This window comes from Astatotilapia calliptera, chromosome 23, assembly GCF_964374335.1.
Source record: "Astatotilapia calliptera chromosome 23, fAstCal68.1, whole genome shotgun sequence".
NCBI classification, from domain to species: domain Eukaryota; kingdom Metazoa; phylum Chordata; class Actinopteri; order Cichliformes; family Cichlidae; genus Astatotilapia; species Astatotilapia calliptera.
In genome coordinates this window covers 6,436,388-6,453,604 of record NC_137443.1, presented here as the reverse complement: position 1 = coordinate 6,453,604, position 17,217 = coordinate 6,436,388, and the positions used below count along the sequence as shown (strand labels likewise).

Below are 17,217 nucleotides of genomic sequence, written 5' to 3'. Positions count from 1 at the left end.
GGAACTCCCCCAGAAAATGTCTTTCTTTACAAATCAGCTGAGTTGTTTAATTTGATTAATGCTTTTTCGCATCCTTCACTGCTGATTGAAACAAAAATCAGTGACAAATAAATTACAATAAGTACAGGAAACACGTGACACGCCAAACAAACAGAGAATGTATCATTTTCAGATGTATGATCAATTAATATAACATATAGGAAAATCATAAAAACTGTTAGATAAAGCTTGTTAAAGCTATACATGTTAATAATTTCTGTATGTGTGATGATGTGACATGCAACGTTTCCTTTACACTGGGCCATCAGTTAACAAGGAAACATTGTACACACACACACACATAAACACGCTACGATCATCGTAGTAAGATACTTGTTATTGATTTCATGTTTTTATTAAATGCTTTTATTTTGAAGACCAGCTATCGAACCCACTTGGTTATATAATCACCCACCATTTTATCTAGTGGGGAAATCAAAGTTAAAACAGTAAAGTGACACGAATGAGCGGAACTATGGAGACATTATACAGCGCTCTCGGCTTGGAGTGGGTTGACGGCAGGAGCATTTTATTTTTTTCCTGTCTTTTTCTTCTGCTGGCTCATGTTCTGAAGAACCGAGTGCCGAAAAACTTTCCTCCCGGACCGTGGGCTCTCCCTTTTATTGGTGATCTTCATCGCCTGCAACCTAACAGATTCCATCTGCAGTTCGAAGAGGTGTGATACAAAGTAACGATTATTATTATCATTGTTGCTGTTAAGAAGAAGAATATATTCATATAGAAAATGGGGCGACTCGTTTACTGCAAATAGGTAGCTAAATGGTGCTATAGGTTCCCTTTATTCCTCCGTTATTGGTAATCATTTAGACTTAGATTGGGCTACATGGGGCAGAGCAGTTTTTTTTATTAGACTTTAAAACATTCGGTAACATAACCAGTGTTGCCAATTTAGCAACTTTGTCGCTATATTTAGAGAGTTTTCAGACCCCTTAGCGACTTTTTTTTTTTTCTAAAAAGCGACTAGCGACAAATCTGGCGACTTTTTCTGGAATTATTGGAGACTTATTTATGACGACTTTTTGACGTGAAAGGGCGTGTTGCTCTTACTCTCAACAAGCAGCGGTGCTGCCGTGGGCACCCCACGGGCGGAGGATAGTCCTCCCCCAGCTGCAGGAGATGTTCACACCTGTACGTCCAAACTGCAAATGAATCGCGCATGAGCGAAGCCGCTGCTCCCGCACTGTCTGTAACACAGTCAGTTCTTCTTTTACTGTTATGCTGTTTTGTGGATCACAAGGTTTAAAACTACTTATAAACACACACTCTCACACACAAAGTAACTCCACCAGAGTGCCTATTTCGGGTCACTTTTGCCGGTCGAAGCCCGAATAAAGGAGCAGGGTTGGAATTGTGACATTAAATAAACAATAATTGCTAAAAGAAATTAAGTTTGTAGTTCTAAATAAACTCTAAATGCATTTAGGACGTTTTTTGCTAACTTTATGTCTCTTCCACGATGTTATTTCTCTCTCCAACAGCGTAGGTTATCATTATATTAGCATGACCAATTATGCAAATTAGGTGATGACGTCATCTAGCGACTTCTAGCGACTTTTAGGACAGCCAATAGCGATTTTCCTTACTGAGGAGTTGGCAACACTGAACATAACTAACAGCCTACAAGCTTAGTGTGAGCTGCATTTCAAGTCGCTGCTATTGTCCTTTCAGCTTCTACTTTTTGCTGCCGAGTGTCCCGTAAAGAGACATTAAATATTTGTAAGCAAGCATTTCTGTTTTATTTTATTAGCTGCTTTCAGTTCTTGTTTTTTGTTTTTATTTGCTTGTTTTGTGGTTGTTATATTTTTTGGGACATGGTATCACATGTCACACTTATCACAGCTGCTACAGTCTTAGTTTTCTTTTGGTAGAATAAAAATGTAAAAGTCAGCTGTATCAGAAAAGTTATTTCTTTTTAAATTATCCTAAAATATGCAAGTGTTGAATAACAAGCTAAATCTACTGTCGATTCAGTTTTCAGAGAAATATGGAAACATTTTCAGCCTTCGAATCTTTGGTCATAGAGTTGTGATCATTAATGGCTACAAGTCTGTAAAGGAAGCCCTGGTCCAACGAGGAGAAGACTTTGCAGATCGTCCCATAATTCCTTTGGTTGACGATGTATTTGGAAATAAAGGTGATTTCATTTCTTTTAATTACACACTTAATATTGGAGTATCAGATGGGCACCAAGTTAGATTTATTAGCGTGACGATGGTGATCAACATGCCTAGTTTCTCTTCCAGTCAAAATATTTATATTTGTATATGTTTTTTCAAAGGTATTGTAGCTTCCAGTGGTTATCCATGGAAGCAGCGGAGGAGGTTTTCTCTTCAGACACTCAGAAACTTTGGTCTGGGCAAGACGACGTTGGCAGAATTCATCCAGCAGGAGTGCCAGTATCTCACAGAGGCTTTTGCAGACCAGCAAGGCATTTAAAAATCACACTGTTTGATAGTCTAAGGAACTTGGAAAGAAAAGTGTCTGGACTTCTTTAAGTTCCTTGAAGATGTTTCACCTCTAATCCGAGAAGCTTCTTCAGAATTGAAGAAGCTTCTCGGATTTCCAAGCTCCTTAGACTATGATGACCTGGATGACTGAGAACCTTCACAGACACACACTATTTGATGATAATTTTTACATTTTAAATGTTTGATAATTGCTTATGACCTTATCTAATTTTCTGCTAAACATATAAAATATACAATTGCTAATTTTTCTTATATAATACATGCTTTTTTGGTAAATATCAAGCAAGTTTGTCTTCTCTTTGGACGTGGAGTCCATTTTCTGTCTCACCCACACTTTATTTTTATTTACAGGAAAGCCTTTTAATGCACAGCCATTGCTAAACAACGCCGTGTCAAACATCATCTGCTGTTTGGTGTTTTCAAATCGATTTGAGTACAGTGATGAGAAGCATCAGTCTATTCTTCAGGACTTCAATGAGCTTTTGTACTTGGAGGTAACCATGTGGGCACAGGTGAGCCTCCTTTAAACCAGGATTCAGTAATCTAATTAAAAGGATTTATGCAAATGCATGTGTCATATTTATTTGAATCACATTATTATAAAAGGCTCTCCTTGAATTGTTCCCTTCCTGAATTGTTCTGTGTCCCAGTGATTTGTATATTTGTAATTCATACATAGAGACCACTGATTTAAAGCATCTAAATCTTACTTGAGTCCAGCTTTGATTAGGTTGTTTTTTTGTTTTTGTTTTTTTAATCAAGTTTGACTATTAGTATAATGTTCTTTTAGGAAATACTGTGTTAGCTTTATGCCATATGTTGTCTCATCTATATATTTTTCTAAAGGTCTTGAGGATCATCAAGATGTTGACAAATGTGAAACAAACCTTTTGTGTTCTTTTTGGGCAGCAGTGGTTTTGACAGTGAAATTCCCCCATGCAGTTATTTAGGTGTTCTTCTGGGTTCTTTTGTGACCTCCTGGGTGATCAGTGGTGCACTCTTTAAGTCATTTTGGTAGGCCGACCACTCCTATGAAGGTTCACTACTGTTCCAAGTTTTCTTCATTTGTGGATAAGGGCTCTGATCTTTTTTGTGCAGTCCCAGCGACTTAGAAATGTTTTTATAAGCCGTTCTCAGGTGCTTTAAGATCTTTTAGCCTCCTTTACTTTGTCAGACAGGTTCTATTTAAGTGATTTAAAAGGTCTTTACAAAAAATGGGATTAATCATAGTCAATTCATGATTTTACAAGAGAGTTCTTTACTTTTTCGCATAGGGACATACAGTAATGTGGATCTCTCTTTGAAAGCTAATTAATTTAGTACATTTTTATTAAATAAATAGAAATGTCATAGATATATCCACGCTGTCTGACAAGTTAGTGACTGTCCTCCTGCGCTGTAGATGTACAACGCAATGCCCTGGCTGATGAAGTGGGTGCCCGGACCTCATCAGAAGACATTTACTCTGGTCAAGAATATAAATAATTACATAGAAAACAGGATCAGTGAACACAAAGAAGACTTTAACCCATCATCTCCGAGAGACTACATCGACTCCTTTCTCATAGAAATGGAAAAGGTGAGTGTTGTCCTGCATCTCTGCTGTTTTTGTTCTTTTTACATTTTTAATGAAATGTCATCAGATTTTTTTTTTTTTCATCTTTGCCTCTAACAGAATGAAGGCAATGATTCAAGTTTTGATCTCAGTAGTTTGAATGCTTGCACCCTTGACCTCTTTGGTGCTGGAACTGAAACTACTACCACTACTTTATACTGGGGCCTTCTGTATATGATCCACTATCCTGTCATACAAGGTTTGTGACTGAGTAATAGTCACTATGACTACATATTCTGCAAGTATCTCAACTTTATAATGACAGCGGCCTCTTATAGGTCAGCCATTTATATAAAAATTGATTGTTTCTGATGTGACATTGTAATGTGTGTCTCTGTTTAATTTTGTCTCTGGATTGGGTTTTCTCTCAAGTCTATTTTATATATTTACTTAGATTTGAATTGTTTTCTCAACTTTAAAAATCTTGACGTAGACTCACATTATTAACTGTGTACAGAAAAAGTCCAGGCTGAGATCGATGCTGTGATTGGTTCATCCAGACAGCCCTCTATGAGTGACAGAGAAAACATGCCTTATACCAATGCGGTTATTCATGAGATCCAGAGAATGGGCAACATCCTCCCACTGAGTTTGTCACACATGACAAACAAGGATACAATATTGGATAAGTACACAATCCCAAAGGTACTCATGCTAAGAATTATTTTACCAAAGCCTTTTGCTTGTTTTTCTGGTTTCTGGTCATATAGCTACTGAATAACTCATTAAATTCAGCAATGTTTTTTTTTTCAGTCACTTTAAAGCATAGATAAACTCAGAAAGACAGTTTTTGCGCAATATTTATGATGGAAATATCTTAATTAATTGCAGTGGGCTAATGGTTAAACATAAAAAACAACCACTGCATTTTGGTGCATCTGTTGTTAAATAACAAGTGTTTTACAACTCATAATACGATACAACACATTTAGTAGCTCTTTTGGAATATCCAAATATTAATTGCTCAACATATGTAATGATAAACTTACCTGTTTCTTCAGGGCACCATGATCCTGCCTTTATTGCACTCTGTACTCAATGATGAGTCAATGTGGGAAACTCCACATTCCTTCAACCCTCAACACTTTTTGGACCAGGATGGTAACTTTAGGAAGAGAGAAGCCTTTATGCCTTTTTCTGCAGGTATGTCAAGAGGGCAGTTTATCTCAGTGAACGTATTCTGTTAATGAATATGTAGGCAAAACAACAAGAGAGGTGTTTGAGCAAGATATGGTAAAAGAAGTGTTACATGTTTCTGCTTGCTGTTAACTGTTCGTGAGCACCGACTTATATCTACAAACAATTTCTTACATCACTGAGTTTGCAGGGGATCGGTGTCTCTTTTGTGTGTTTCAGAGCTGTAGTAATAACCTCTGTAAGATGAAAGCATAGTGACTGAAACTCTTATTGTGTATTATCAGGCAAGCGTGTGTGTCTCGGGGAGCAGCTTGCCCGAATGGAATTATTCCTGTTCTTTACCTCCCTCCTTCAGAGGTTTTCATTCTCGGCACCTGCTGGAGAGCAGCCCAGTCTGGAGTTCACACTGGGAACCACCCGTTGTCCCAAACCTTACTGCCTTTGTGCCGCGGCACGTTAAATCATCAAGTATAAGCTAAACACGTCTATTTCTTACAGTGTACATTTGTCTTTCATTACATTTTATAATGTCAAGCAGTTTCTGTTTCATCATTATCTATTTCTATTATGTTATGAGCCAGAATGCTGTTTAATAAAACCTTTAGAAATTACATACATATATACTGAAATTACATATCTGCTGTATACAAACTGTATAAAATTCTGACATTATACTAAACACTTTTTAATGATTCATTGTTGAGTGATAATCTATGTGCCACTGTGAAGCAGTGGTTTTAAATGTGCTGAACAAATAAACATGACCTGACTTGAAAATGTGTGCGTGAGTAATATATATTCATCTTTCACTTAATCCAGTTTTGATTGACCTAATCCTTCTTATTCAGTCTGTTTTTTTTATTGAAGTTCACACTGCTATCAGTTTGAGATGTCCATGGCATTTCTCAGTGTTTGTATTGTCCAATACAGTTTTGTATTCCTCAGCCATTACCTGGCAACAACACAGTTACAACACTATAAAATGCCCATGTGAATCTGATGTAGTAGTTCTACTCTTCGAGGATCAAGTTGCAGCATGATAATAGAGAATATCTGACTTCATAGTATGACTCGATTCATGCAGCTCAGCGTCATTTAGGGTTCATCGTTTTTTTGTGGTCTCTAACCTTTTCCAGTATCGACTGTATGATGTGTGTCATATGACAGTTTCCATTATCTAAAGGTCTCTGCATGGCTGAAAGGTGCCTTGAAAGTGTGTCAGCAAATTCAAGCAGTTTTCAAAGACATACTTTGCCTGTGCATTGAAGTTTGCTATTCTCATTAACAAAAAGCCATTGCAACAGTATCCTTTCAAGTGTGGAAACAATGGCTTGTGGTCTATTTGGGTAATGAAATGTACAGGCTAAAGTTATTTTGGGAGCGCTCTATATGCCTAAACCACAGCCAAGCACTCCTTTTTGATCTGTGCATGTCTGATTTTGGTACCTTTTAAGGTGGCAGCCTCCCTCGTTGTCCATTGTGGTCCTATAGGAGAATCCCTTCCCAGCTTATTGCACAGAAGACTTAATTATTATCACAAAGGCTAGTACGGGTGCATCAGTTAAGAAAAAGGACCTTTTAAATCCTAGACCTTTGCCAGACATGCGTCACTGCCTGGTTGTGTGTTTTCTGCTAAGTCATTCAACTAGTGACCCAGATCATGTACCACACCCTGAACAGCTCTGTGGTTTGTGGTAGCTAAATGTTTCTCATGCCACTATCTTTTGTGGCATCAGACCTGACACAGAAAAAGATGCACATGCACATTCACACCAGTATTGTACTTTCACATCACGAGCATCCACGTGTCTCCTTGTCGTCAGAGGGTTAACGCAAGCCGTCGCTGTGCTTTCATGGGTATTGTGACCACAAAGTTGTCCACAGAAAAACTGCACTACATAGGTTAACAGAAGTCACCCAGGAATTCATGGTGTAAAAATCTGGAAGAATGGAAAGTCTTGTGAATTTGTGTGCTGATGACTTGCTTGTCTGAACCAACAGTGTTTGTCCCCTATCTCCTGGAATGTATCAAATCATTTAGCGTGCTGTCGGGAAATTCAGCTGTAGTAAAAGTGAATTTATGCCACTCATAGATGATTTGGGGGTACATTTCTGATTTTTCTGCTGTTCACATTCCTTGTTCTTAAAACTCCCTGTAAACCCAAACTCTTGAGGACTCTCTTGTCTTATCCATTTTTCCACCAGTGTCATTTATTTAAAAAACAAAACAAAAAAACAACTGGTTTAATAGTTTGCATTTTCATCAGTCATATTTTTATCACTACCTTCAAATCAGACATTTTGGATGGAGCTCTGTTCCCAAATTCATGCTTTTTTTAAATAAGTCATGTTTTTTATGACCTCTTCTCAATGCCACAAACTCCCAAACATTTAGCTTCCAGTTTTCGTTATGGCAGTTAGCACAACCATGTTAGTGAAGCCTTCACCAATTAACTGAAGTGTGATTTCAGATGAACTTTCAAAAGAGAGCCTGTCCAGTATTCAAAGGTTTTTTGTCAATTCCAGGTTGATTGAATTTAAAGTCTTGCATAAGCTCCACTACGCCAAGACTTAACAAAACATTTGGCACTGTCTCCCCCATGTGTGACAAATGTGGTATTGCAAAAGTGTCAGTGTCACACATGTTGTGGTCCTGTCCAGATATATTTGGCTTACCCAAACAGTATGGTGTGTTCATTAACCTGGAGTGTAATCTGGAGATATTTGGCTCCTATGATGGGACAAGAGCACTCCCATTTAATCAAAGACAACTTCTGAGGGAAGGCATCATTGCTGCTAAAAATATTCATTTTGCTGACTCCATTATTTATCTCCTTGGTTGGGTTTTTGTATTTAAAAAAAAAAAAGGATAATGAGCATAGACATCCGGTCACTGTATGACAAACCACAGTTCTGCTAATTTGAGTAGCAGAACTAGACGTTTCATTGCTGTTTATGGTGCCTTTTGGAAAGAGATTTTTGACATCTCTTTGTTTTTTTTGCTGCACATTTTGGCAGAACAACCCCAGGACACAACTTTGGGGTGTTTTCACCTCCCTCCTTCAGAGGTTTTCATTCTTGGCACCTGCTGGAGAGCAGCCCAGTCTGGGAACCACTTGTTGTCCCAAACCTTACATCCTCTGTGCCGTGGCACGTTAAACCATCAAGTATAAGCTAAACACATCTATTTCTTACAGTGTACATTTGTCTTTTATTACATTTTTCATGTCAAGCAGTTTCTGTTTCACCATTGTCTATTTGTATTATGTTGTGAGCCAGCATGCTGTTTGATTAAACCTTTAGACATTACATACACTATTATACTGTATACAAATATAAGATTCTGACATTAAACTACACACTTTTTAATGATTCATTGTTGAGCCCTGACTGTGAAGCAGTTTGAAAGACCTTCTGTGGTTTTAAATGTGCTGAACAAATAAACGTAGCCTGATATGAAAATGTGTGTGTGAGTAACATATATTCATCTTTCACTGAATCCAGTTTGGATTGATCTAATTCTTCTTAGCCTGATTTCTTTTAAGTTCACACTGCTATCAGTCGGAGGTGCCTGCCCTGGGCATTTCTCAATGTTTGTATTGTGCAATACGGTTTTGTGTTCCTCAGCCATTACCTGGCAACAACACAGTTACAGCACAATACAATGCCCATGTATGGTGTGTTCATTAACTTGGAGTGTAATCTGGCCATATGTGGCTATTATAATGGTGCAAGAGCACTCACATTTAATCAAAGACAACCTCCAAGGGAAGGCATCACTGCAAGAAATATTCATTTTACTGACTTCATTATTTATCTCCTTGATTGGGTTTTTGTATTTAAAAAAAAAAAAAAAAAGATATGGGCATAGACATCCGGTCACTGTATGACAAACCACAGTTCTGCTAATTTGAGTCACAGAACTAAATGTTTCACTCAACTTAGGGGAGAAAAACAAACCAAAACCTTGTTTCTAACAACTAGGAGTGTAATCAAGGCTTTATCTGGACTTTGGGCTGGGTTATGTACTCTCGGGCATTGGGTTATATAATATTCTGTCCCTGTAGCTGAACACTGAGTTACTTTTGCATAACAGAGTAAAGCTATGGAGAGAATATACAGCGTGCTCGGCCTGGAGTGGATTGACGGCGGGAGCATTTTACTATTTGTGTGTGTTTTCCTGCTTCTGACTGATTTTTTGAAGAACAGAGTGCCAAAAAACTTTCCTCCTGGACCGTGGGCTCTTGCTTTCATTGGTGATCTTTGGCGTATCCAACCTGCCAGGCTTCACTTGCAGTTCGCAGAGGTATAGAAATAGCTTTATTGCTGTGTAGTCGAAAATAAAGGGTCAGAAGCGTAAACAACACTCAGCTATATCACACTGCACTTTTTGCGTATTGATTTAAGTAAATCAGTAAATGTGAGGTTTTGTTTTTTAAAAAAAGTCCTAAACATGTCAGGTAAATAGTAAATTATTAACTTAAATGCAAGATAGCCAAACTGAACTCTATTCCAGATTCCCCTTTGTTCTCTTTACTGGGGGTCGGGGTGGGGGGCACAATATTGATACATGCTATTAATTTTATATTGTTGATTAAGTAATTTGTCCTCCAGATTTTAAAAAAGGGTAACTGAAAAACCCAACCAGCATTAGAAATTATACTTTTAAATAGATTTCAGCAGCTGATAAGAAACAGTTAAACTTGGGGGTTAAAACTGAAATGGGCAATCACATGACAGTGACTTCTTAAAAAATATGTCCACTCAGTGGTCAACCACAATGTCAATGCCTGTGTTCAGTTTGCAGAGAAGTATGGAAACGTTTTCAGCCTGCGACTATTTGGTGGAAGAATTGTGGTCGTGAATGGCTACAAGTCTGTGAAAGAGGCCTTGGTACAAAAAGGAGAAGACTTAATTGATCGTCCTGTCATACCCATATTTGAACTAGCAGAAAACAGAGGTGGAGTTGGTTGTATTTTCATATTTGAAGTTGAGCAAGATCAGGCTCAATTTACACCATTTTGGAGTTAATGTTTCTGTATGTTCCTAAAAGGTCTTGTGATGTCAAATGGTTATCCATGGAAGCAACAGAGGAGATTTGCTCTTCACACTCTCAGAAACTTTGGTCTGGGCAAGAAGACCCTGGACTTATCCATCCGGCAGGAGTGCCAGTACCTCATAGAGGCTTTTGCAGATAAGCAAGGCACAAAAAAAATTAACTCACACTACCTTCAACTTTGAAGACAAACGCATGCACCAACAGCTACATACATTGTGTACTTAGGTATCATGACACCTGTTGCATGCGATTCATATAACATGCGTTGTCCAGTGACTCATCATATTTGATGTTTTGTTTGTGATGTTTTGGGTCCCAATTTTCTTTATTATTTTGACATGATGCAAGGGTTCCTCAGTCTTTTTTATGTATTTTACAGGAAAGCCCTTTAATACCCAGTCACTGATAAACAACGCTGTGTCCAACATCATCTGCTGTTTGGTGTTTGGGAATCGATTCGACTACACTGACAAGGAGTTTCAGTCTATTCTCCAGAAATTCAACAAGATTATGCATTTACAGGGAAGTTTGTCAGTACAGGTGAGAATACATCCAATAATTTTATTCATTATTTTATTCTGTAACTAAAATGTGTTTAATTTGAAACATTGCCGAAGAAATTTTATTGAAAACGAATACAGTAATGTCAGTCTACTAAAACTAAAAGGTGCGTATTCAAACTATGAGTCATGTAAATGTACACAAATATTATTGTGTGAAATCTATTTTATGAATCAAAGGTAAAAGTACTGATCTGGCACTAAAATTGTCCGTGTTGCTGATATTGTTAAAATTAGCCAGTCGTATTTTTGCTGCAATTGTAGGATCCATAGTGTAAAAGTTTACACAGTCACCAAACAAGCAAAAGATTATTTTATGTTTGAAACATAAATCCCATTGAAGTTGCATAAATAAGGACATCCGACTTAAAAATCAGCTAAATCAGTCAACAAGCAGCCAACAGTAGCTTTATTTCCAATCCAAAAATTTCTGTATGACATGAAACTGTTGTTTCTAGTTAAGGGGAAGTTCTAACTACTTTATGTTTAGTTAGATTAGGCAATTGAATTCAGCTCTATTTACAACACTATATCAACAGTCGTCTCCAGGTGCTTTATGTTGTGAGGTAAAGACCCCTACAATAATACAGAGAAAACACCTAAAGGCAGATGATCCTCTATGAGCAAGCACTTGGTAACAGTGGGAAGGAAAAACTCCCTCTTTACAGAAACAAATCTCAGAAAGAACCAGGCCCAGGGAGGGGCCACCACCTGTTTACATTGCCTTACTCTAAACCTACTCACCCACCCCTGTTGCTTGTCACGTGTTTTCATGGTCTTACGATGTGAAGATTCATGTGCTTCTGTGATGAGGAGTTTTTGTTTTCTGTTCTCATACTGATCCCCTATCAGGAGCTCAGTCTGAGTACAGTCCTCTTTTTTCTCCTCCATTGCCCTTTTGTCTCGTACATTTCATTGTTTTTCTTTACGCTACCTGTTCTGACCTGTCTCCCCAATGTGATTTTTGTTTAATGTATGTATGGTTGAAAATCTCCCGTGACCGGTTGGGGGTGACTGGAGGGAGGACAAAATATACATTAAAGGACTAGTGTGGGGAATCTGAAAGGAGGTCAAGAAATTTATATCTTCACTTCTTAAGAGAAAAGAAAAACAACCTCAGTTCTTGTTTACATCTCCTTGTGTTTTGGGATCTAATATTTCATGACATTTGAAGGGGTTTCCAAATATCTGTAGTTCTTGAGTTATCTGGTGTAAAAGCCAGTAGTCAACAGGTGTACCTGAAACTGTCTTCGAACTCTGTAGATGTACAACACAATGCCCTGGCTGATGAAGTGGATTCCTGGATCTCACAAGGAAATATTATTTCTGGTACAACAGTTAATTGAGTTTGTAAAGGTAAAGGTCAATGAACACAAAGAAAATATTGACCCTTCATCACCAAGAGATTACATTGATGCTTTTCTCATAGAAATGGGAGAGGTGAGTAAAGTGCTCCTTGTCTGTTGTCTACATTTCTAATAAAATGTGTGATTTGTTGGCATGTAACACATTTTTGATCCTCTCTCACACTTATAGAAGGAGAACAAAGAATCTGGTTTTGATTTACAAAATCTGTGTTTTTGCGCTCTGGATCTTTTTGGTGCTGGAACTGAAACTACAACCACTACTTTACACTGGGGACTGCTTTACATGATCTACTACCCTGACATACAAGGTGTGTTTATGAATCACATCCACCTTTACTACATATTTTCTAATCAATTTGCCATCTCTTTATATTCTCAGGGGGTCCCTAAGAGATCATATGTATTGTGAGAGGATGCGTGTAAGATGTGTAAACTTTCCCTGTAAGTCATCTATGCTGCACACAGACTCACATTGTTTCCTGTTTTCACTGTGCAGAGAGAGTCCAGGCTGAGATAGATGCTGTGGTTGGTTCATCCAGACAGCCCTCTATGAGTGACAGAGAAAAAATGCCCTATACTGATGCTGTCGTTCATGAGATTCAGAGAATGGCCAACATCATCCCCCTCAATTTGGCTCACATGACAAGCAAAGACACCACACTGGATAACTATGCAATCCCAAAGGTATACAGTTCATATGTTATTTCCCAAGTGAGGTTTTTGTCATTTTTTGAAATGACCTATCCTTTTATCAGATAATTAAGAATGTTTTTAGACAGATTAAATGTAATAATAATAATCAAAACCAAAAACATGCTGGGAATTTGGGTATTTCACTTAAAGTACTAAAAATCCTCCTTTATACGCCAACTCTAGAGGCGTATAAATATATAAATACATTATCTCAGGAACTTCTTTAAGTTTCTTGAAGATTTTTCACCTCTCATCTGAGAAGCTTCTGGTGGAGAGTCCCGGATTTAAGCCATATTAGGAATGTCCCTTAAGAGGGTCACTGGCCCACTATTGATCATCTGCCTAATCACATGAGCCAAAGGTCTGAAGTACACTAGGATGAGGTGTTTGGAGAAGTCTCTCCTGAGTTTCTCTGATAAAGGGATGATAGGAGATGACAGTGCTGACAATGCTATTCTGTTTTCCTTCTGTTTCTCCCTAGTTGATGTCTGACCTTTTTTACAGTATCTTTGCTGATTCGATAACCACATGCTTTAAGAGCGTTCGTTACATCTGTGTGCTCCTTCTCTCTCTCTTGTGGCTTGGAGGGAACATTTTCTGCCCCGTGTTGCAGGATCCTTCAAGAAACTTAGAGAAGTCCAGTCGCTTTTCCTTCCAAGTGCACTAGATTACCATAACCTGGATGACTGACAACCTTCACAGACATAAATACATTATATTGTCAAAAGTAATTACTTACTCATCCAAATCACTAAATCAAGGTCTTCCTGGCACTTTAATGGCCACAGGTGTATAAAATCAAGCACCTTAGCATGCAGACTGCTACTACAAACATTTGTGAAAGACTGGGAGCTCTCAGGACCTCAGTGAATTCCAGCGTGGTACCGTGATAGGATGTCACCTGTGTAACAGGTCCAGTCATGAAATTTCCTCATTGCTAAATATTCCACAGTCAACTGTTAGTGGTGTTATAACAAAGTGGAACCAATTGGGAACGACGGCAACACAGCCATGATCACATAGTGGGGGCCAGCAGATGCTGAGGCGCACAGAGCACAGAGGTCATCAAATTTCTGCAGAGTCAAACAATCAATCACTACAGACCTCCAAACTTCACGTGGTTTTCAGATTAGACCAAGAGCAGTGCACAGAGAACTTGATGGAATAGAGCTGCAGCTGCAATCTTGACATCACCAAGAGCAAAGGAAACCCAACAGATGCACGCTGCGAAAAGCACGCTGCCACTGGACTCCAAAGCAATGGATACGTGTTCTCTGGGTTTGTCAGGTGCCAGCATTGTGCCAAGTGTAAAGTTTGGTGGAGGGGGGATTATGGTGTGGAGCTGTTTTTCAGGAGTTGAGCTCTCCCCCTTAGTTCCATTCAAAGGAACTCTTAATGCTTTAGCATACAAAGAAATTTTAGACAATTTCATGCTTCCAACATTGTGAGAACAGTTTGAGGTTGGATCCTTCCTGTTCCAACATGACTGTGCACCAGTGCACAAAGCAAAGCCCATAAAGACACAGATGAGCAAGTTTGATGTGGAAGAACTTGATTGGCCTGCACACAGTCTGACCTATAGATAGAAAGCCTTTGGGATGAATTAGAGCAGAGATGGCAGGCCAGGCCTTCTCATCCAACATCAGTGTCTGACCTCACAAATGTGCTTGTAGAAGAATGGTCAATAATTCCCATGAACACACCTTTAAACCTTCTGGAAAGTCTTCTGAGAAGTGTCCAAGCTGTTATAGCTGCAAAGGTTGGGCCAACATCATATTAAACTTTATGGATTAAAGATGAGATGTCACTCTACTGTAGCACAGGACGGCAAGTTCCAACATTCGAGGAGGGCTCAGAGTAGATTGCTACTCCTACCTGTCAAAAGAAGCCAGTTTAGGTGGTTCGGGCATCTGTAGGATCTGTAGTACTGAGTGATGTGTCTAAGGCATGCCCTGTCAGGAGAAGGCCTCGGGGTAGACCCAGGACAGACTGTAGAGATTATGGATGGATGGATAATTGTGTAATGTAACACAATAATCCATTTAATAGCCCTGCTCTTTAGTTATAGGAATTAGCTTCTTCCATGAGCTGATTTTCCACCAACTAGCAAATTAACACAATTAACAATTGCACATTTTATTATTTTTGACATTTTTAAGTTTCTAAATTCTTGAGAATTCTTGATTCTGTCCAAAACTTTGTTTCAAAACTTGCATTGGAAACAAACTAGTAAAATCATTTACTTCAATTGTATTTTTTCAGGGTACCATAATCATAACTTTACTGCACTCGGTCCTGTGTGATGAATCGATGTGGGAAACTCCACACACCTTCAACCCTCAACATTTTCTGGACCAGGATGGTAAATTCAGGAAGAGAGAAGCCTTTATGCCTTTCGCTGCAGGTTAGTCAGTAGTTACTCCACATATCTTGTAACACAGTTGCATGTTTTTTATGGGTATGTGTTTACAGGGGCACTATAAAATGTTATAGCTTCGTGGAACACCAGAAAGGGTTCAGATAGGAAGCAAAACACCAGTTTTCCCACAAAGACTCTGATCTGTTGAAGACCTTCCCTGATTGAAGTGCATATGCATATGCAAATTTCATAGCATTAAACTTTAACCTGCCGGGTTCCTAGTACAAAAAGTGTGCATTTTTTTTTTTGTGCTGGCACCCTTCTTTTAAATAAAGAAGAGTATTTCCAGTAATGTGTCCCGTTGTGTGCTACACATGAGATATGGAAAGTTTAGCCAGTGTCCTGAAATGCTTTTCCCAACATTTTACAGACTTCATGTGTGAAGAACTACAAAAATATCTGTGAATTAAGGTGAATGTCCTTGTGAATGAAATCACTCAACTTCTGGTGTATTCGTAGGTAAGCGTGTGTGTCTTGGGGAACAGCTGGCCAGGATGGAGTTATTCCTGTTCTTTACCTCCCTCCTCCAGAGATTTTCATTCACTGCACCTGCTGGAGAGCAGCCCAGTCTGGAGTTCAAGTTGGGAGTAGCTCGGGCCCCCAAACCTTATCGCCTCTGTGCTGTACCACGATAAAGCAATAAATGGCACATAAAATGCCATGTTTCTTTGCATGTATCTTTATCTATCTCAAATTTGAGGGTATAGTTTATTCAGGAAGGAGGGCTTTCTGCAATCTAAAATATTCAAGTGTGCAAAAGTAAATAAAACAAACTCCTTAAAAGAAATCACTGGTATGCAATTTCCTGCAGTCGCTTCCTCTGCACATTGTCTTTGTAGTTAAAACGCGACGTCCTTGAATAAACTGTATGTTTCTCATTCAGACCGCTATTTGTTAAATTTCACACTGTGGTTTTATTCTGAGGTTTGGAAGTTGAAAAAAAAACACAACGTGCTGCTCTTTACTGTCGCTCTCTTAAAATCACTGTAGTTTAAAGATTGATTATTAAAAAAAAAAGTTCTGTGGAGCATAAAGTTTATGTGAAAGAAAATGAAATGTCAATAAAAGGTTGAATCATTTAAAAATTTGTGTATTTTTTATTTATAGTATTTGTGTTAAGAATACCAAATTTTGTCATGTCACTTGTGAAAAGTAACACTTTCAGAGAGTTTCTGAATTTGAACCATGAACATGAAGGAGTATTAATTCTGAAAACTGCCTTAAACCTCAAGCCACCTTTATCTCACGAACATGCACCCCGTCAAACTTCTGGGTTTTCCCTGTAAACCGTTTGAAGTTACAGATGGAAAATATCTTGTGAAAGAAAATCACAAAAGCCAAGATAGCTAGAGACTTTTAAACAGTTGAGGCTGAAGTACTTTGCGGGACTACAAACGCTAGCAAACGGGCTCAGTGAGAAAAGATGTTCGAGTGCAAATCGATTTCTCTAAAGAGTTCTCTGTAAGTTTCTTTTAAAATTTTTCTAAAACACATTTAAGATCCAGGATGTGTTTAATTTCCATGTCACTGAGCAGTTTTCTGTTATGTCATTTAAAAAAAAAAATCTTTATAACCTTTATTATGTAAGTCTGTCCTTCAGCACATTTTGACTTATTGTGTCAAATAACCAAGTTGTCAGCGTGCTTTTCAAAGTAAAATGATTGATGTCACCGTGTCGCTTGCTCGGTTGACCACTGGATTATGTGCCAGCAGCAGCATGTTTAATGAGAGCAGATGCTGAGAACACTGATGTTTCAAGTCAACAGAATCGTTGTGGTGATGAAAAACAGGCAACAGAAGTAGGGCAACAAACTACTCAAAAAAATGATCAAAGTTTCT

At 38.4% G+C, this 17,217-nt stretch overlaps 2 protein-coding genes across 2 annotated transcripts; both read left to right on the top strand.

Annotated features, from left to right (window-relative positions):
• Window positions 1-441: 441 nt before the first annotated feature.
• LOC113016253 (cytochrome P450 2J2-like) lies at window positions 442-6,057 on the top strand. The gene is made up of 9 exons (XM_026158955.2): window positions 442-715; window positions 2,032-2,194; window positions 2,339-2,488; window positions 2,880-3,040; window positions 3,931-4,107; window positions 4,204-4,342; window positions 4,601-4,788; window positions 5,145-5,286; window positions 5,565-6,057. Exons 1-9 carry the CDS (start codon window positions 503-505, stop codon window positions 5,738-5,740), a joined length of 1,509 nt encoding a protein of 502 aa, XP_026014740.1. The 5' UTR covers window positions 442-502; the 3' UTR covers window positions 5,741-6,057.
• A 3,238-nt stretch (window positions 6,058-9,295) lies between these two features.
• On the top strand, window positions 9,296-16,463 carry LOC113016259 (cytochrome P450 2J4-like). The gene is made up of 9 exons (XM_026158961.2): window positions 9,296-9,586; window positions 10,081-10,240; window positions 10,334-10,483; window positions 10,719-10,879; window positions 12,163-12,339; window positions 12,436-12,574; window positions 12,763-12,950; window positions 15,222-15,363; window positions 15,838-16,463. The coding sequence occupies exons 1-9, from the start codon at window positions 9,386-9,388 to the stop codon at window positions 16,011-16,013; spliced, it is 1,494 nt and encodes a 497-aa protein (XP_026014746.2). The 5' UTR covers window positions 9,296-9,385; the 3' UTR covers window positions 16,014-16,463.
• The last annotated feature ends 754 nt before the right edge of the window (window positions 16,464-17,217 follow it).